Below are 22,179 nucleotides of genomic sequence, written 5' to 3' on the forward strand. Positions count from 1 at the left end.
CTCTCCAACACTCATTCTAATAAGCAAATCTTGTGTCACTCTTCCTAGCAATGGCTCCTGCATGCACAGAGGATAAAATCTAATCTTCATGGTAGGGCACAGAAAGCCCTCTGTGATCTGGCCCACTGCCTATCACTGTCCAACCCCACTGAACACCACCATCTGATAGCACTTTATGTACCAAACGATAGGGCGCTACTTATAACTTCCTGAACACAATTGGCTCTCTCATACTTTCGTGCATTAGTAAAAGCCATTTTCTTTGCCAGGAATGTCCTTCTCATGCAGGTTAGGAAAACATACACCTATTCATGCTTAACACCTCAATTTCACTATGTTCTTTATATAATCTGATTCTGCAAAACAGTCTCTCATTCCTCTAAGTTCTTTGTACATTTTCCACTGTTAGACTTACTACATGTTAATGCAGGAGTTTGTTCTCATCTCTCTGCCCTCTTCTTATATATCTTTTCACCTTTCAGTCCTCAGTATTAACTGTAATACACATACCAGGCATTCCATAACTATTCACTTATTCAACAAATGAGTTATGAAGGTACAAGCGGTATATGAAAACACAAAAAAGAGTAAGTTCTCCTAAAGTAATGGTGGAAAACAAACAGCTACTTGAGAACTGTAGTAGGGAGGCAATAGTAACAATAGTGACTCACAAATAGTGTATACTTTAAGCACTTGGCTTGTGCTATGCTCTGTATACATTGTCACAAAAACATTATGGGGTAGATGGTATGATGAAAGTCATTCTGTAGAATAACTGGAGACAGAAAAATGCTTAAAAGTTTTCTGGAGAAAAGCATTTGACACAGGGGTTAAGATGCTTGGGACTTCGGCATCCTATATCACAGTGTCTGAATACAATGCCTAGCTCCACCCCCAACTTCAGCTTCCTGCTAATACACCCCCAGGGAGGCAACAGATGATGATGGTTCAAATAGTTGGGTCCCTGACACCCACATGAGAAGCCTAGATTGGGTTGCTGGCTCCTAGCTTTAGCTTGGCCCAGCCCCAGCTACTGTGGGCATCTGTGGAGTGAAACGGCAGATGTGAGGTGTATCTTTTGCTTCTGTTACTCTCCCTCTCTCTGCTTTTCAAATAAATACAATCAATTGAAAAAAGAAAAGAATACTAAAATTTGCTCAAGGTCACAACAAGGTAAAGCCAAGGCTAAGAGCTATGTTAACTAGTATTCTATACTTCTTTTCAATATAGTTTAATGTTAAATTATCGCTGCTATTTCTATAGCTTTGCTATCCCTTATTGCTAAGGAACTGCCCTCTCCTTTCTCTACTTTCCCTTTTTATGTGCTTTTATGCTCTTCTATTTTTCTACTTTTCCTTTCTTCCTTTCATTTTTCTTCCTCTAACTCTCTCAATATCCACAGTGAACATAACCTGTACTAAATTATATGATGAGGTACTTCATTGTAATATACCTGCTCTTTTCTTCCTTTACTAGGGAAGATGAATGGACAGTTAGTGACAAGGATGAGTTAGGATTGTACATGTACAAGACTTTCATGAAAATAGAGAACACTGGGGCTGGCGCTGTGGCATAGCAGGTAAAGCCACTGCCTGCAGTGCTGGCATCCCATATGGGAGCCAGTTCAAATCCTGGCTGTTCCACTTCCGATCTGGCCCTCTGCTATGGCCTGGGAAAGCAGTGGAAGATGGCCCAAGTCCTTGGGCCCCTACATCCATGTGGGAGAACTGGAAGATGCTCCTGGCTCCTGACTTCAGATCAGCATAGCTCTAGCCATTGCAGGTATCTGGGGAGTGAACCAGAGGATGGAAGACCTCTCTCTCTATCTCTCTCTCTCTCTCTTTCTCTCTGCCTCTCCTTCTCTCTCTCTGGGTAACTTTGACTTTTAAATAAATAAACACATCTTAAAAATAAATAAATAAACAAACAAATCCCGGCTGCTCCACTTCCGATCTAGCTCTCTGCTATGGCCTGGGAAAGCAGTAGAATATGCCCCAAGTCCTTGAGCCCCTGCACCTGCATCAGAGACCCACAAGGGAGACCCGGCTCCTGGCTTCAGATCTGCCTAACTCTGGCTGTTGCAGCCATCTGGGGAGTGAACCAGCAGATAGAAGACCTCTCTCCGCCTCTGCCTCTGGTTCTCTGTAACTTTGCCTTTCAAATAAATAAATAAATCTTAAAAAGAGAGAGAGAAAGAGAAAACACTAAGAATAGACGTTTGAATGTAGAAAAAAATGTGATTGTAATTGAGGACAACATTTCCATTTAATTATGATAGAGAAGACTGTAAAGAATAACACTTGGTAAGGAAATGGACATAGTCAACAGCTTCAAGCCAACTTGTATGGAAAAACTTGGTATAAACCAACAGAAAGAACCAAGATTGTAGGTAGAAAGTATAGGTGGAGGCCGGTGCTGTGGCTCACCTGGTTAATCCCCCGCCTGCGGCGCCAGCATCCCACATGAGTGCCAGGTTCTAGTCCCGGTTGCTCCTCTTCCAGTCCAGCTCTCTGCTGTGGCCTGGGAGGGCAGTGGAGGATGGCCCAAGTGCTTAGGCGCCTGCACCCACATCAGAGACCAGGAAGAGCCACCTGGCTCCTGGCTTCAGATCCGCGCAGCGCCGGCCGTAGCGGCCATTTGGGGAGTGAACCCACAGAAGAAAGACCTTTCTTTCTCTCTCTCTCTGTGTGTCTCTCTCTCTCTCTCTCTCTGCCTCTCCTCTATCTCTGTGTAACTCTGACTTTCAAATAAATAAATAAATCTTTAACAACAACAACAAAAAAAAGGGTAGGTGAATCAAATGAAGGTTGGAAAGCAGACAATGTTTTGTTTGGTTACTAGAGAAATCTGGGGGCCAGTGCTGTGGCACAGTCAGTTAAGCACCCCTTGAGATGCCAGCATTACACATGGGTGCCAGTTTGAGTCCCAGCTCCTCTACTTCCAATCTAGTTCCCAGCTGATGGCCTGGGAAAACAGCAGAAAGTGGCCCAAGTGCTTGGGACCCTACACCGGGGGTGGGAAACCTGGCTCCTGGCTTCAGATAGGCCCAGCTCTGGTTGTGGCAGCTATTTGAGGAGTGAACCAGCAGATGGAAGACCTCTCTCTGTGTAACTCTGCCTCTCAAGTACATAAATAAATATTAAAAAAAAAAAAAAAACTGGAGAAATCTGGGCATTATCAAGTACTAATGTCAAACCGATTTGTCTACTATAGGAAATGAAAGTATTAGTTCCATGTTGTCAAATACCTTGTGTGTCTTATTCATAGCCATCACATCCAACCCTGGCACACAGTAAATCATAGTCAATTACTAAAAATACAGTTGTAATAAAAATACTATAAATTGCAAACAATCTATTTCAGTGTTTACTTTTATATCTTCTACCAGCTGAATGCTGAATTAAATGTCCATTCATTGCACAAACATTTGCAGACTACCAACTATGTTCTGGCACTATCCTGGGCCGTGAGAATACAGTAAGGGACAAAACAAAAAAACTGGAAGAACCAAACACACATTACAAAATATAAGATGAAGTCCTAAAAATAATACAAAAGTATAACAATGTTAGGTGGCTAGACAAACACTAACCTATGTGTGTAAGAGGGGCCAAAGAAAATGAGATTTGTCTTTTTTCTTTTTTTGAGGAAAATGGGAATTTTGAAAGAAAATGAATTTAAGTGAGGTGGAAACAAGAAGAAACAAGCCCTGAAATCAGACCAGCCATGACTCCTGCTCAGTAACCCTGTTAGATGGATTTTGGCCCTCTCCCTGGGGGCAGCTTAGAGGACTCTCCCTTGCTCACCACCAGAGGCTGATAAGGTCCTGGGAAGATTTTCCAGAACTCAACACCTAGAAAACACCCCCAACCGGTAATTTTCCAGGAAAGCACAGAAACTCCAACCCAAAATGAACTCAGTTCTTTACTGAGATGTCAGCCTGGTCTGTCAGGTGTACTCTCTCCATTATACTAAGCTAGCATGCATACTGCTATTCTACTACATATGAATGCTTTCTTGCACAAAGACAAGAATCTCTAAGCAGCTATCTCCGGTAACAACAACAAAATACACAGTGACAATGGGAAGCAGAGGGGCTGGGGTGATAACCCCTTATACTAAGATGGCTTTAAAAGCCTCTCTCTTTAGCTGGTATTTGAATAAGAAAGCTAACAAAGCAAAAAAGCAAAGAGCACTTCAAACAGATGGGACAATGAATCCAAAGACCTGAGAAATTGTATGTGAGGTAATGGCAGAAACAGAACCAGCTGTATTATACTCATAATCCACCCACAGCGATTACAACAGTACATAATCATGGATGGAGTCTTTCACACACAAATAGCTTTTAAACTAATACATGGGGCCTGCGCTGTGGCGTAGCAGGTAAAGCCACCACCTGCAGTGCCCGCATCCCATATAGGTGCTGGTTCCAATCAGCTGTTCCACTTCTGATCCAGATCTCTGCTATGGCCTGGGAAAGAAGCAGAAATTGGCCCAAGTCCTTGGGCCTCTGCATCCAAGTGGGAGACCCAGAAGAAGCTCCTGGCTCCTGGCTGCGGATAGGCCCAGCTCCAGCCATTGTGGCCAATTGGGGAATGAACCAGTGGATGGAAGACATCTCTCTCTCTCTGTGCCTCTCCTCTCTCTGTGTAACTCAGACTTTCAAATAAGTAAATAAATCTTTAAAAAACTAAAAAAGAGTAAACTAATACATAAGGGGAAAATTTTAGGGAACTTTCAAGCTGATTACCCCACAAAAATTGTGTTTTAGTATATTTACTTGTATAACCAAAGAGTTCTGATTGTTTCAACAATACAAGCAACACTGTGAGGTACGTGTTATTCTGAGACTTTAAAATACTTTACATTAAACCTCAATAATCTTAATATTCCTGAGTCTCCAGTATGACAGGAAAACTTCTGTACAGAAAGTAGTATCCGGCCGGCGCCGCAGTTCACTAGGCTAATCCTCCGCCTTGCGGCGCCGGCACACCGGGTTCTAGTCCCGGTCGGGGCACTGATCCTGTCCCGGTTGCCCCTCTTCCAGGCCAGCTCTCTGCTGTGGCCAGGGAGTGCAGTGGAGGATGGCCCAAGTCCTTGGGCCCTGCACCCCATGGGAGACCAGGAGAAGCACCTGGCTCCTGCCATCGGATCAGCGCGGTGCACCGGCCGCAGCGCGCCTACTGCGGCGGCCATTGGAGGGTGAACCAACGGCAAAAGGAAGACCTTTCTCTCTGTCTCTCTCTCACTGTCCACTCTGCCTGTCAAAAATAAAAAAAAAAAAAAAGAAAGTAGTATCCTACTCAGATGTGAATATCCTTTAGACAAGATTCAACTAGAGACCTGCGCTGTGGTGTAGCACGTAAAGCTGTCGCCTGCAGTGCTGGCATCCAATATGGGAGCCAGTTCAAGTCCTGGCTGCTCCATTTCCAATCTCTGCTATGGCCTGGGAAAGCAGTAGAAGATGGCTCAAGTCCTTGGGCCTCTGCACCCGCGTGGGAGACCCAGAAGAAGCTCCTGGCTCCTAGCTTCAGATAGGCACAGCTCCAGCCGTTGTGGCCAACTGGTGAGTGAACCAGTGGATGGAAGACCTCTCTCTCTCTCTCTCTGCCTCTCTTCTCTGTTTAACTCTGATTTTCAAATAAATAAATATTAAAAAAAAAAATTCTACTAGACAATGAGTGTTTAATTCTAAGAGCTACACAGCAAGAGGACCACATGTTAGTGAAACTAATTTACTAGTCATGTCTTTTTCCCTCTAACAGCCAATAACTTAGAACAATTTAAAAGAACTCAACAGTTTCCATATATGCCATAGTATATATCATGGGGTTAGCACACATAATGGAAAATTAATTCCATCAAGTGAAGACATTCTTCATATTAGTATTTTTGGTTTAGTAAATGCTAAATAATAAGCTTAGAAATTAAAAAATTAAATCAATAAATCTATATTATAAACAAAAGAATTAAAGACGGCATTCATACTGAGGAATGCAGTGATACACAAAATAAAATTTCTTCAGAAGTTCTAGAAAGAAATTTTAAAATGTTTTCGCTAATGAAATAAAAATGAAATACTGAGAAAACAATTCAAACATGCATTTGGAAAAAATACAACTTGCCTAAGGTTATGTAAAAATTAAAATATAATGAATAAAATCACAGCATTAAACATGCTGCAAATTGTGCACATACAATCCTGCCAAGACGATTACCACCCATTCCCATTAGTAAAACGGAGACAAAATGGGAAAGTAATGAGCTCAGCTGCAGGGGCTTGTTTGTTTTCTAATTTCAGACACTTGCTCAAAGCATAATTCCTATTTTACCCTAAAGTCTCTTGTTGGATTTAAGGGGAATCAAATGTTCCTAAACAGGAATCTGAATAAGCTCTGAAAATGCATAATACAAACTTCATTTGTTCTAATGAACATCTGGTGTTCTGTTTTAACATTTTTGACAGGTTAATCATTTGTCTGCATGTTTAAAGAACACACATGTTTTTGCCAGTGCTGTTAAACAGATCTTGTGGGGTAAAAAGAAAGTGTTAGAAAAGGGGAAAGACCAGTCTGGTGTTTTTTTTGTTTTGTTTTGTTTTGTTTTTTTAGGATTTATTTATATATTTGAAAGGCAGAGTTACAGAGGCAAAGAGAAGAAAGAGAGATCTTCTATCTACTGGTTCACTCCCTGAATGGCCACAGCAGCCAGAGCTGGACCGATCTGAAGCCAGGAGCCAGGAGCCTCTTCCAAGTCTCCCATGCAGTGCAGAGGCCCAAATTGGGCCTTCCTCCACAGCTTTCCCAGGCCATAGTGAAAAGTTGATCGGAAGTTCAGCAACTGGGACTCAAAATCAGCCCCCATTCAGGATGCTAGCTAGCACTGTAGGATGTGGCTTTACTACTACACCACAGCACCAGCCCCCAGTCTGTATTTTTTTAAGGTGCCTTATTAACCAAATAGTGGGTTGAAAAACATTCTTTAGGTTCTTGACCACAGCATATGGAAGGTATGATTCATTATGAAAGTAGAAATAAAGCCTACTAAACATTTTAACAGGAAATTTTTGTTATTATGAATAAAGAAATGTTATTTGAAAACCTTTCAAACTAAAAAACAACAGTCCCAAATTTTGCTACGACAACAATAATTTAGAAACATCAAAGATAAACTAAAATGGTTATACAGAGTAAAATCATTATAAAGTTGACTAAAATTAACATCAGAGAAAACCAGTTCACCATGCAAAGCAGGAAGTCTGCTGCATGAGATCTATTATTCATCCATTTTAAGTTTTTTTTTTTTTATTAAACTTTTATTTAATGAATATAAATTTCCAAAGTATAGCTTATGGGTTACAATGGTTTCCCCCCTCCCATAACTTCCCTCCCGCCCGCAACCCTCCCCCCTCCCGCTCCCTCTCCCCTTCCATTCATGTAAAGATTCATTTTCAATTCTCTTTGTATACAGAAGATCAGTTTAGTATATACTAGGTAAAGATTTCAACATTTTGCCCATATAGCAACATCAAGTGAAAAAACTACCATTGGATTACTAATTATAGCATTAAATAGCAATGTACAGCACATTAAAGACAGAGATCCTACATAATTTTTTTTTTCAAAATAATTAATTTTCTATGCCATTTCCATTTTAACACCAGGTTGTTTTTTTTTTTTTTCATTTCCAATTCTCTTTATATACAGAAGATCACTTCAGTATATAATTAGCAAAGACCTCATCAGTCTGCGCCCACACAGAAACGCAAAGTATAAAAATACTGTTTCAGTACCAGTCATAGCATCACTTGGCTTTAGACGACACATTAGGGACAGATCCCGCATGGGGTGTAAGTACACAGTGACTCCTGTTGCTGACTTAACAATTTGACACTCCTGTTCATGGCGTCAGTAATCTCCCTGGGCTCTAGTCATGAGTTGCCAGGGCTATGGAAGCCTTTAGAGTTCACTGACTTTGATATTGTTCCGATAGGGTCATAGTCAAAGTGGAGGTTCTCTCCTCCCTTCGGAGAAGGGTACCTCCTTCTTTGAAGGCCCCGTTCTTTCCACTGGGATCTCACTCACAGAGATCATTCATTTAGGTCTTTTTTTTTTTTTTTCCATGATATCTTGGCTTTCCATGCCTGCTATACTCTCATTTTAAGTTTTAATTGACTATATGTAGCACTGTTTTGCTCTGACTTGAGGATGAATTAAACTAGAAACAAAAGAAGTATAATATTTTTATCAAATTCAATTATAGTTTGGATTAACTTCTTAAATCATGTTCAGCTGCTGGTCTTCACAAAGAATGTAGGCCTGATTCCATGACAACAAACACTACTATCATGAAAATTCCCAACAAACCAAACCTCAGGCCAAAATCTAACAAGGATATGTAATTAAATGGAGGCTATAAAAAATTAACAAAACACTAGTACAACAAAATAACTGGAGAGTCCATTTGCATTTGCTTAAGTTTTATATCATGATCTAGAATCCAGGCAAGTTACCAGTAGCTAATATGTATAAAGAATTTTAGCAGGATTTTTTAATTTAACTAAGGTTGAAATTTGAAAACAAATCTACTAAAACAATTTTAAAACTATTCTCTTGGGGGCTGGTGCTGTAGTGTAGAGGGTAAAGCCACCGCCTACAGTGCTGGCATCCCACATGGGCGCTGGTTCAAGACCCAGCTGTTCCATTTCTGATCCAGTTCTCTGCTATGGCCTGGGAAAGTAGTAGAAGATGACCCAAGTCCTTGGGCCCCTGAACCCACGTGCGAGACCAGGAAGAAGCTCCTGGCTCCTGGCTTCAGATCGGTGCAGCTCCGGCCGCTGTGGACAGTTGAGAGTGAACCAGCAGATGGAAGATCTCTCTCTCTCTCTCTCTCTCTGCCTCTCCTTCTCTCTGTAACTCTGACTTCCAAATAAATAAATACATTTTTAAAAAAACTACTTTATTTAATATTTATTTTATTTATTTGAAAGAGTTACATTGAGAGGTAGAGAGAGAGAGAGAGAGAGGGCTTCTATCTGCTGGTATCTGCTGGTTCACTCCCCAAATGGCGGCAATGACCAGAGTTAAGCTGATCTGAAGCCAGGAGCCAGGAGTTTATTCCAGGTCTTCCATGTCGGTGCAGAAGCTCAAGGACCCGGGCCATCTTCTACTGCTTTCCCAGGCATATTAGCAGGGAGCCAGATTGAAAGTGGAGCAGCCAGGACTCAAACTAGTGCCCATATGTGGGAAGCCAGTGCTTCAGGCCAAGGTTTTAACCCACTGAGCCACAGTGCCAGCCCCTTAAAACTATTTTTTTTTAAGATTTATTTATTTACATGAAAGGCAGAGTTGCAGAGAGACAGAAAAAGACACAAGGAGAGGTCTTCCATCCACTGCTTCACTCCCCAAATGGCCACAATGGCAGGAGCTGGGCCAGTCCGAACCTAGGAGCCAGGAGCTTCTTCTGGGTCTCCCACAAGGGTGCAGGAGCCCAAGTACTTGGGCCATCCTCCACTTTTTCCTTAGGCACTTTAGCAGAGAGCTGGATGGGAAGAGGAGTAGCTGGAACTTGAACCGGCCTCTACAAGGGATGCTGGCATTGCAAGCAGTGACTTTACCAGCTATGCCACAGCGCTGAGCCACCCCCTCCCCTTTTTAACATTTATTTCCTGGGGCCAGCATTATGACATAGTGGGTAAAACCGCCACTTGCAAAACGAACATCCCATATGGGTGCTAGCTCATGTCCCAGCTGCTCCATTTCCAATCCAGCTTCCTGCTAATGGGAAGGCAGGGGAAAATAGTCCATGTACTTGGGCCCTGCACCCATGTGGAAGATCAGAAAGAATAACCTGGCACCTAGCCTCAGCTTGGCACAGGCCTGGCCATTGCAGCCATCTGGGGAGTGAACCAGTGAATGGAAGATATCTCTGTCTCTCCCTCTCTGTAACTTTGACTTTCAAATAAATAAATAAATCTCAGAAAAAAAAAAAAAAAAGATCTATTTACTATGAAAGTCAGAGTTATAGAGAGAGAGAGAGGGAGACACAAGAAGAGAGATCTTCCATCTACTGGTTTACTTCCCAGATGGCTGCAATGAACAACACTGGGCCAGACCAAAGCCAGGAGCTTTATCCAGGTTTCCTACATGGCTGGCAGGAGCCAAAGCACTTGAGTCATTTCTGCTCCTTTCCCAGGCCATTTGCAGGGAACTAGATTGGAATTGGAGCAGGTAAAACATGAACATCCAACATGAACATGTTGGATGCCAGTGTTGCAAGTAGCGGTTTTACATGCTATAACACAATGACAGTCCCACAAATGTTATGTTTACACAATAAAATTATTTTAAATAATACCTATCAGGGCCAGTGATGTGGCACAGCAGGTTAAGCAACCATCTGAGATGCTGGTATCCTTGGGTTCAAGTCCTAGCTCTTATACTTTTGATCTAGCTCTTTGCTAATGCTCCTGGAATGGCAGTGGAAGATGGCCCAAGTGCTTGGCCTTGGTTACCCACATGGGAGACCTAGATGGAGAACCTGGCTCCTGGCTTCAGCCTGGCCCCCAGCACTGGCTGTTGTGGCCATTTGGGAAATAAGACCAGTCGATAGAAAATCACTCTTTCTGTATTTCTACCTCTCTTTCCATAACTCTACTTTTCAAGTAAATAAAATAATTTTTTTAAAAAGAAAAAGGGAATACAGTTGGGAGAAAAAACAAGTTCATCTGCAGCCACAGTTTCTGTTAGCTCACACTGAATGTCTCATGTAGACAGGTATTATCAGTGTTTTCAAAAAAAGATTTACTTATTTAAAAGGCAGAGTTGGGAGACGGGTAGGGAGGGTAGAGGGGCAAAGGGAGACAGGGGAGAGAGGGAGAGAGATCTTCCATCCACTGGTATACTTGCCAAATGGCAACAACAGCCAGGCTGGGCTAGGTTAAAGCTAGAAACCAAATACTCTACCTGGGTTTTCCCCATGGGTGCAGGGCCCAAGCACTTGGCCCATCTTCTGCTGCCTGCCCATGTGCATTAGCAGGGAGCTGGATTGGAAGTGAAGCAGCCAGGACTCAAGCTGACACTCATGTGGGATGCTGGCATTGTGGATGGTGGCTTCACCTGCACCACAATGCAAGCTGCATGTACTCCCTGTTTCTGTTAATGGTATCACTTTTTAGGAGTCCCTTGGCTTAATATTTTCAGCACTGTTTGACTCCTCCCTTTCTCCTCCTCAACCTGTCCATTCCTAACTACTTAGTCACGAAATCCTAAAATCTTTGCTATCTGTCCTCTTCACTCCAGCCTCATTAAGAAGTCCTCAGTCCAAACACTACCCCCTTAGTCTACTGCAACTGCACTCTGGCACGTCTCCGTGTCCCTGGTTTTGAATCATACCAATGCACCTTAGAAACTCTAGCCAGATTAAAGCTCTATAAAACAGACCGTGTCATTGCTCACCTCAAAAACATCTAAGAACTTGCACTGAAGATAAAATAAAAGTCCACCCTCATTAGTCCATCATTCAAGGTCCTTCAATAGGGGACCAATTTGCCTTTCCAATCTCATTTCCCATAATTCTCCTCTATTTCAATGGGGCATCATTCCTATAGCCAAACAAAAATAATTGGTATTTCTTGGACCTGGCACATAATTTCTGATTTACTTCACTGTCCTTCTACTTAAATTAATATTCCCACTGTACCCTTTCATCCAGCTATTCAGAATTCAGTTTAAAAATCACCTCCTTCTCTACTTCCCCACTACTGAACAACCACAATAGCTTGTGACTTGATTATATAATACTGCTTACTTTAAACATGGCTCTTTGAGTAATGACCTTACTACTCTTACTAAATTTCTTAAGGGAAATATACCCATAAAGGGAGAATCCATTAAAGGACAACAGCTGCAGAGTGACATACACAGTCAGAAATCATAGATATTCTAAAATAAATGAGTATACACATTACATTGTTAAGAGATATAAAAGCTTATTAAATAACATGATAGTAACATACCTAGTAGATAATACATTTCATTTATTTTCAGCTAGTCTATGACCCAAGTTTAAACAACTGGTATCAGAAAACAACTTTTATAATGTAAAATATAAATATATAAAATATTTTATAATAAAATCATGAAATAATTTTTGCAAATAACATTAGATTATCAATAGTTATGCCAATGGAAAAATATCAAATCCACATTGATTTTTGTGCAGTACAATACTTAACCAGTATGTATTATTTATTCTACATCTATGTATATATACATCTATGTATATTATGTTCAGTAGTGGGGAAGCAGAGAAGAAGGTGATTTTTACCTTTGTTTTCTAACTGAACAAAGTTGCTAAGTTGTTTACACTATATTGAAATAATTCAAAGAATTTTTGCTTACTCCGAGTAAGTTTTGGAAATCTTTTTTTCAGTTTCTTCCTTAATGGATTAAGTTCAGGCATCATTTCTGGAACAGCTATATAAAAGTCTACCTGAATTTCATCATCCAAAATCTGAAAGTCAAAAACCAAAGAAGATAGCTTTAGATTATACGCAAAGCTTTATTGTTCTGAAAATAAGACATAATAATTTTCCTTATGATTCAGAAAAAAGATATTAAGCACAGTTGTTTTCTTCAAACATTGGGAATCATATTTACCAGTTAAGAGAACCATCAGAAGCAAAACATTTTCTTTTAAAAATAGCCACATCTCTATTTTTTTAATATTTACTGATCTTAATTCTTCCATGGGACTGTGTTAGACAAAAGCATTACAAATTAAAACAGAGCATTGATGAGGAAAAGGCTCATCCAATCCCAAAGAGTTGAATTCACATGTCCTTTAAAAAATGAAGAAACAAGCTAAAATTTTTGCAAAAGGTCACATGTAAAACTAATAACAATAGCTGCCAGGCTCACTTCCTAAATTTAGAGCATCAAGAGAACTAAATCTATAATTATTTTCACAAAGAACTGAAACTAAAATTCTCTTTGCCGCCAGTAACTAAAAATAAGAGGAGAGTGTTCACAGATTAAGTTCACTTACAGTTTATTGTTCGTAATCTATTTGTATTCTCAGAGCAAAGGAATTAATACGTGATATTTAAAAGACTTCTTTATTAATTCAGGCAAGTAATGAAAATGGCTATTATACTTTGATAATATATGCCACTTAAAAATCTAGTTGATTATATAATTAAGCAAATTTCTAAAACAATACTGCCTGGGCAACAAATATTTCACTAAAGATTCTTTTTGCATAAAGCTTACACAAATATTCCATTCACAACCTTGGTGTGGAGTTACATAGGGAACCCTAAAAACTTTAGCAAAATTAAGCAATGACTCTGGAATTTTATCTCGCTGTTACTATTTTTTCTTTTCACAAATTCCTTACTCCTTAGTAACACAGTGTGCTTTTCTTAATAATAACAACTTACAATAAATGGGCACTTTTCATGTGGCAAGCATTCTGCTAAAGATTTCACATGTTCTTCATAACAACCATACAAGGCAGGTACTAATATTGACCACACATTCCAGACAAGGAAACTCGAAATGTGGGGCTCAGGGATGACAAGTCAGTCTGCGCACGCCTATGAGGCAGACACAGAATTCAATGACAAATGCTGTGGTTCCAAAACCAGGGCTCTCATCCCACAAGTTAAAAAACTGTATGCAAGATTTCTACTCCAAGATCATTCAATACTAATTCAATGTTCCTTTGAATTAAATTTAAAATTATGCTTGAAAGTGGTACTATGATTCATCTTAAAATCTTGGGGTGTGTTTGACACAGCAGTTACGATGCCACTTCCACCACCCGTATTCCAGATCAGAGTGCCTGGGTTCAAGTCTCAGCTCCACTTCCAATTCCAGCTTCCTGCTAATGTACACCCTGGGAAGCAGCCGTGATGGTTCAAATACTTGGGTTCCTGCCACCCAAAGAGGAGACCCAGATAGAGTTCCCAGCTCTTAGATCTGGCCTGCCCCAGTTCCAGGTGTATTTAGGGATTGAACAAGCAGATGTAATATCTCTGTCTCTGTTTCTTGGTGTGTCTCTCTGCCATTCAAATGAAAGTAATAGTATTAATAATAATAAAAAGATCATATTTTAGAATAATACAAAACTGTGGGTGAAACCCATACTCTAAGGGAAAAGTAAAGACATAAATTACTTTAAATTCTCTCTAAACTAAGGATATCTGTGATATTTCAAAAATAAGTAAAATGAACTTAATAAAAATGTTCCAGGCTGGCACCATGGTTCAACAGGCTAATCCTCCGCCTTGCTGCACCAGCACACCGGGTTCTAGTCCCAGTCGGGGCGCCGGATTCTGACCCGGCTGCCCCTCTTCCAGGCCAGCTCTCTGCTGTGGCCCGGGAGGGCAGTGGAGGATGGCCCAGGTCCTTGGGCCCTGCACCTCATGGGAGACCAGGAGAAGCACCTGGCTCCTGCCTTTGGATCAGCATGGTGCGCCAGCCGCAGCGCGCCGGCCATGGCGGCCATTGGAGGGTGAACCAACGGCAAAGGAAGACCTTTCTCTCTGTCTCTCTCTCACTGTCCACTCTGCCTGTCAAAAAAAAAAAAAAAAAATCTTAGAAATGACTAAAGGTTGTTATACTTATCCTGCTTTATATTTTACATAAGTCAACAAAAATAACAAACATTAAAAAATGCAGCCATGATAACATGTGCAAAATTATACAGTTACTATATAACTGGAATATTTTCTGAAACAAAAACTGAAACAGACAAGCTTCAAAAGATATCATGAAGTAAGCTACAAGAATATATTGGTTCTGATACTTTATACAGGTGATGGTTTCCCTTAATAATAGATCACCACTGGTGCCCCTAAAGAGAAATTCTGGTACCTATTTTGTTTTTGTTTTTTTAATTAACTGAGTGGCAGAGAGATACAGGCATACAAAGCTTCCATCTGCTGGTTCACTCCCCAAACACCCACAAGGGTCAGGAAGGTAATGCAAGTCTCTTACATGGGTGGTAGGAACCCACCATTTACTTGATTGAGCCATCATCCCTGCCTCCCATGGTCTGCACTGGCAGGAAGCTAGAACAGGCAGCACAAGTTGAAGCCAGGTTATCAAACCCAGGCATTCCAATGTGAGACACAGGCATCTTAACCTCCAGGCCAAACACCTGCCCCTTGTTATGTTTTATATATCAAAAAATGTTCAATATATACTTGACTTACTTGGGTTACTTTCTCAAATATGCTCAATTTACTTAAGAGTACGTAATGCTTTTAGCTATGTTACCATTTCTTTCATGAGCAGGAATTTCTTTACCTTTGAGGATGGGAGTAGCAATGACAATTTTACAGGACCTTCAAGTGCTCACCAAAGGAACAGACAGAAGGCAGTATACAAATTGAGTAAGAGCAGTTGACTTGGGCCTGTGCTGTGGAACAGGTTAATCTTCTACCTGCAGTGCCGGCATCCCATATGGGTGCCGGGTCTAGTCCAGGCTGCTCCTCTTCTGATCTAGCTCTTTGCTATGGACTGGGAAAGCAGTGGAAGATGGCCCAAGCGCCTGGGCCCCTGCACCCATGTAGGAAACCCAGAGGAAGCACCAGGCTCCTAACTTTGGATCGGCCCAGCTCTGGCCTTTGCAGTCATTTGGGGAGCAAACCAGTAGATGGAAGACCTTTCTCTCTGTCTCTCCCTCTCATTGTCTGTAACTCTGCTTCTCAAATAAATAAATTTTAAAAAAAAGAAAAACTGTTGTACAGTCAATGTACTGTTGCAAATTCCTTATAAAAAAAAAAAAAAAAAAAAAAAAAAAGAACAGTCAACTCCAAAGACCATGGTGTACTCTCAAACTTCCAAGAATATTTGGCTTGGTTATTTTTTTTTTAATTTAGGTTTTTTTTTTTTTTTTTTTTTTTTTTTTTTTTTTTTTTTTTTTTTTTTTTAACAGGCAGAGTGGACAGTGAGAGAGAGAGAGACAGAGAGAAAGGTCTTCCTTTTCCATTGGTTCACCCCCCAATGGCTGATGCGGCCGGTGTGCTGCAGCAGGCGCACCGCACTGATCCGAAGCCAGGAGCCAGGTGCTTCCTCCTGGTCTCCCATGAGGTGCAGGGCCCAAGGACCTGGGCCATCCTCCACTGCTCTCCCGGGCCACAGCAGAGAGTTGGACTGGAAGAAGAGCAACCGGGACATAATCTGGCGCCCCGACCAGGACTAGAATCTGGGGTGCCGGTGCCACAGGTGGAGGATTAGCCTATTGAGCCGTGGTGCCGGCCAAGGTCTGGTTATTTTTAATAATTAAACAAATTCTGGTTAGATTTATTAAAAATTAAAAATAGGGCCGGCCATGTGGTACAGCAGGTTAAGCTGCTACCTGCAACACTGGCATCCCTCATGAGAGCCTGTTTGATCCTGGCTACTCCACTTCCGATTGAGTTCCTTGTTAATGCCCCTGGGAAAGCAGCAGAGGATGGGTCAAGTACTTGGGCCCCAGCCACCTACATGGGAGACCTGAATGGAGTTCAAGGTTCCTGGCTTCAACCTGGTCCAGCTTAGCCATTTGGGGAGTAAACCAGGGGATAGAGGATCTCTCTCTCTCTCTGCCTTTCCCTCTCAATAAATAATTATGCTTTTCAAATAAATAAATATTTTTTTAAAAAATTAAACTAATGATACATGAGAAAGAATCAAGCATCTTTGACTTTGGTCAGAAATCTGTATTAAAATATAGTATCAGGACCGGCGCTGTTGCGTAGCAGGTAAGACAGTGCCGACATCCCATATGGGCACCAGTTTGAGTCTCGGCTGCTCCACTTCTGATCCAGCTCTCTGCTATGGCCTGGGAAAGCAGTAGAAGATGGCCCAAGGCCTTGGGCCCCTGCACCCACATGGGAGACCGGGAAGAAGCTCCTGGCTCCTGGCTTCGAATAGGCACAACTTTGAACATTGTGGCCAACTGGGGAGTGAACCAGCGGACTCTTTCTTTGCCTCTCCTCTCTCTGTGTAACTCTGACTTTCAAATAAATAAATCTTAAAAAAAAAAAAAAAAAAAGTGTAGTAGCTGAGGCCAGCACTGTGCTGGAATGAGTAATGATGCCAGCATCCCAAATGGGCACCAGTTTGAGATCCAGCTATTTCTCTTCCCATTCAGCTCCCTGCTAAATCACCTGGGAAAGCAGTGGAAGATAGCCCAAGTGCTTGGACCCTTACACCCAGATGGGAGACCCACAGGAAGCTCCTGGCTCCTGGCTTCGTGCCAGCCCAGGTCTAGCCATTGCAGCATTTAGGGAGTGAAGCAACAAATGGAAGATAATTCTCTCTCTCTCTCTCTCTCTCTCTCTCTCGCTCTGTCTCCCCCTATCTCTCTGTAACTCTTCCTTTCAAATAAATAAATAAATCTTTAAAATACAACAAATAAAAAAGCCAGAATCACCAAACTCAGAGTACTATCTGAGTGGGAAACAAAAATACAAGATAGAAGTATTGTTATATATTGCATAGAACAGGCCCAGTAAAAACTTCCCCAGATAAATAACTGTAAATGGGTCAAATGATAAATCATCAAGTTAACTTTTTCCTATACCTGTCCCCAGAAAACAAATTCCGTAATTGAAATGATTATATTTAGAAGAGGAGCTTTTAGAGAATGTTAATGACAATTTTTTTGTATTTTGAGAAATAACTCCATGCCTCTTCTTTCTACTTCAGAAAAAAAGTGTAACTCTTGTTTTCAAACAGGCTATAAGCTCTTTGCTAGTATCCAAAGGCAAGCTTCATAATCATTTGTCAGCACACTGCTGAGCCAATACCACTCTGGGAAGTAAAAGTTAAGAGGAAACAAAAGTACCATATTATAGAAGTCAAATACTCTTCTTTGTGATCTACTAAGTGACTTACACTTTCGCTCCCAGAAAGCAAAGCAAATATTTGATCTTTAGAACATGAGTAGAGATATCCACATGAGCTACCTCTGGGATTTCACTTTAAATTTCAAATTCAAAACCAGAGTTTTATTGCCCTTTCCAGTCCACTCACAAAATCCTACTGACAACAAGGAAGCAAACACCCTCCCTCCCAAAAAATCGTACTATAAATCAGGCTGGCGCCGTGGCTTAACAGGCTAATCCTCCGCCTTGCGGCGCCGGCACACCAGGTTCTAGTCCCGGTTGGGGCGCCGGATTCTATCCCAGTTGCCCCTCTTCCAGGCCAGCTCTCTGCTGTGGCCCGGGAAGGCAGTGGAGGATGGCCCAAGTGCTTGGGCCCTGCACCCGCATGGGAGACCAGGAGAAGCACCTGGCTCCTGGCTTCAGATCAGCGAGATGCGCCGGCCGCAGCGGCCACTGGAGGGTGAACCAACGGCAAAAAGGAAGACCTTTCTCTCTGTCTCTCTCTCTCTCACTATCCACTCTGCCTGTCAAAAAAAAAAAAAAAAAAAAATCATACTATAAATCAAGCATAATCAATACCAGATTTGTCTAGATAGTTTTTTCTTAGGTTGCTTTTAAAATTGAAAAAAGTAGGAAACTTATTCCTTATTATCCATTTATCAAAAGGTCTGAACCTAGTCATCATGAACAACATGTAATAAACCATTGGATGGTAAAGATAACAAAGCAATCTTTATGACGAATGAACATGAAAACAGCACTATACCTTCTGAACCAGATCAGTTCCTCCTGCAAATGCTGCTCCGTTCTCTTCTGCTATTTTAATCTCTGATGGATTCTACCAAAACACAAGATTTGAACATCAATATTTAATTTTAAACAAATTCAGTATGTAAACAAATTCAGCATGCTTTCACTTATTCAGAAATAGTATCACTGTTCAAAATGAAATTTGTGGAGTTTTTTTCAATTGAAAATGCACCAATGTATGCATCTTTAATTAAATGCATCAGAGCTTTACATTCAGAACGAGTAGGAGTTTCATGAGTAATAAATGAGGAAATATAGCACACTGGCATATTAAGAACTTGGTTCAATCTAAGTGTCTAGTGTTATCAACACACTGTATAACAAAGGTAAGGGATTGGGGCCGGCATTGTGGCACAATGGGTAAAACCGCCACCTGCAACGCTGGCATCACAAGTAAGTACTGGTTTGAGCCTGGGCTGCTCTACTTCTGATCAAGCTCCCTTGCCAATGCACCTGGGAAAGTGAGAGAGGATGGCCCAAGGGTTTAGGCCACTGCCACGCATGTGAGGGATACAGAAGAAGCTCTCTTGACTCCTGGCTTCAGCCCGGCCCAGTCCTGGCTGTTGTGGCCATGTGGGGAGTGGACCAGTGGATGGAATACCTCTCTCTCTCTCTCTCTCTCTCTGTCTCTTTCTCTCTCTGTGTAACTCTTTCAAATAAAATAAATAGATATTTTTTTAAAAAAAGTAAAGGATTGGGGCCAGTGCTGCGGTATGGCGGCTGGAGCCGCCACCTGCAATGCTGGCATCCCATGTGCGCGTTGGTTCGGGTCCCAGCTGCTCCACTTCTGATCCAGCTCTCTGCTATGGTCTGGGAAAGCAGTGAAGGATGGCCCAAGTCCTTGGGCCCCTGCACCCATGTGGGAGACCCAGAGGGGGCTCCTGGCTCCTCGCTGTGAATCAGTGCAACTCCAGCCCTTACAGCCAACTGAGGCATGAACTGGCAGATGGAAGACCTCTCTCTCTCTCCACCTCTCCCTCTCTTGCTGTGTAATTCTGACTGTTAAATAAATAAATAAATCTTTTTAAAAAAGTACAGAATTAAAATATGCTTACCTTTGCTAACTTAAATCCAGGTATTTTACCAAATATGGAAGAGGAATTTTTTTTAACTTAATATATCAAAGAAATATTATTTAGCCAGATGTCTGAAAAATTCAAAAGACAACTAAACAATATTATTTTCTTTCTCTATATCCCATTTATACCACTTGATTTTACCATGAAAAAGTTTCACTCCCTGATTACTAAAGTTTCATGGAATTCCAACAATCACATTTCCAGCTTTTCTAAGAAAGTAATTTCTTCATTTAGAGTAAGATAAAAAAAAAAACTTTTTTCTTTTTAAAGATTTATTTATTTATTTGAAAAGCAGAGTTATCAAGAGGAAAAGGTAGAGTATCTTCCATCTGTTGGTTTACTCCCCAAATGACTACAAGGGCCAGGGCTGGGCCAGAATGAACCCAGGAGTCAGGAACTTTATCTGGGTCTCTCACATGGGTGGTGGGGCCCAAGTACTTGGGTCATTCCTTGCTGTTTCCCAGATGCATTTACAGGGAGCTGGATAGGAAGTGGAGCATCCGGGATACAAGCGGCACCCATCCAAGATGCCAGTGCTGCAGACAGCAGCTCAACCCACTATGCAGGCCCAAGAAAAAATTCTTAAAAATGCCACAGTTTACACTTTAAAGAAGAATCAAAACACAAAGCAAAATTCATAAACATTAAATACAAACTCATAATAATGAGAAAAGCTACATATATCTGTGTGTGTATATATATATGTATATGTGTATATATATATATAAGACATTTATTTATTTGAAATGCAGATCGTCTATCCACTGGTTCCCTTCCCAAATGGCTGAAACCACTGGGACTAGCCTATGCCAAAGCCAGGAGCCTGAAACTCCATCCTGTTCTCTCACATGGGTGGCAGAGGCCCAAGCAATTGGGCCATCATCCACCACTTTCACAGGAACATTAACAAGGAACCAAATTGGAAGTGGAACAGCAACACCAATTCCAATAAAAGCTATATTTATACTAATACAGTTTATTATATAGGTGATTTTCTTGATTTCTTAGATTCTTTTAAAAGTTACAGTTTCTGAGGCTTCACAACACTATATGATCCCATTGCTTTAAAATAATCCAATTGTTCACTCTCTTGCTCTGCCTTTCAAGTAAATTAAGATAGCTAGATAGATAAGACAGACAGACAGACAGACATAATTTAAAGGGCCAGCATAGTGGCACAGCAGGGTAAGCTGCCATGTGCAACACTAGTATTCCATATCAGAGTGGCTCCTGCCACCAACAGGGGACACCTGGATTGAGTCCCAGCTCCTAGCTTTTACTAAGTCTTATCTCAAAAACTGGAAAAAAGGAGCCGGCGCTATGGCGTAGCAGGTAAAGCCACCATCTGCAGTGCCGGCATCTCATATGGACGCCAGTTCAAGTCCTGGCTGCTCCACTTCCCATCCAGCTCTCTGCTATGGCCTGGGAAGGGCAGTAGAGGTTGGCTCAAGTCCTTGAGCCCCTATACCTGCATGGGAGACAAGGAAGAAGCTCCTGGCTCCTAGCTCCTGTCTTCGGATCGGCATAGCTCCGGCCATTGAGGCTAACTGGGAAGTGAACCAGTGGAAGGAAGATTCTCTCATCCTCTCTCCCTCTCTATCTCTCCCTCTCTCCCTCCCTCCCTCTCCTTCTCTGTGTAACTCTTTCAAGTAAAATAAATAAATCTTAAAAAAAAAAAAAGGGAAAAGGAAAGAGATTGGGAGGGAAGAAGACAGGAAGGAAAGAAATCATTATGTTCTTAGAATTGTATCTAGAAATCATATTGAACATGTTAAAACTAATTAAAAATTAAAATAAAAAAATGTTAAAAAGCCATCACTAAAAACAGGTATGTACCAACTCCATCTTATTCAAAGTTTTACCAAAAATAAAATGTCAAATTTTATCAAAAAATAAATGAAAACTAATTTACATAAATATTTGAAAAAGTTACTCACCCCTGTAAATACAGCAACTTTATTTATTTCTGAAGAAAATGGGTATGGAAATCCAATAACACTCGCAAATGGCTCCACTCTTTTCTACATAAACAAGAGAAAAATAATTATGAAAAGTTCATCTTTCAATCTCCTTCACATTCTATAAAAAAAGAGCTGACATGATTTTAAGTGGTTTTTTTAAGATTTATTATTTATTATTTATATTTAAAGTCAGAGTTAGAGAGAGAGAAAGAGAAAGATCTTCCATCTTCTGGTTCACTCCTCAAATGGCTGCAACATGCAACACTGGGCCAGACCAAAGCAAGGAGCAAGCACTTGGGTCATTTGCTGCTACTTTCCAAGGCGCCTTAGCAGAGAGCTGGATCAGAAGTGGAGCTGTTCCCAGAGTGTTTTATTTCTACCATACATATGTTAATTCAGAACTATTCACATTATAATTTAAAGCATAAGAGATACTTCTTTAAGA

At 41.1% G+C, this 22,179-nt stretch overlaps 1 protein-coding gene across 1 annotated transcript in view; it reads right to left on the reverse strand.

The window, feature by feature from the left end:
- The window catches only part of MRPL1 (mitochondrial ribosomal protein L1), a 110,501-nt gene that overhangs the window by 61,681 nt on the left and 26,641 nt on the right, over positions 1–22,179 (reverse strand). The window contains exons 4-6 of the mRNA XM_062199205.1: positions 21,711–21,794; positions 18,651–18,722; positions 12,405–12,516 (exon numbers count right to left, since the gene is read on the reverse strand). Coding sequence (XP_062055189.1) covers positions 12,405–12,516; positions 18,651–18,722; positions 21,711–21,794 — 268 coding nt within the window. The remainder of the gene's footprint in view (positions 1–12,404; positions 12,517–18,650; positions 18,723–21,710; positions 21,795–22,179) is intronic.

The sequence above is a fragment of the Lepus europaeus genome, chromosome 8 (assembly GCF_033115175.1).
Source record: "Lepus europaeus isolate LE1 chromosome 8, mLepTim1.pri, whole genome shotgun sequence".
Taxonomy (NCBI): domain Eukaryota; kingdom Metazoa; phylum Chordata; class Mammalia; order Lagomorpha; family Leporidae; genus Lepus; species Lepus europaeus.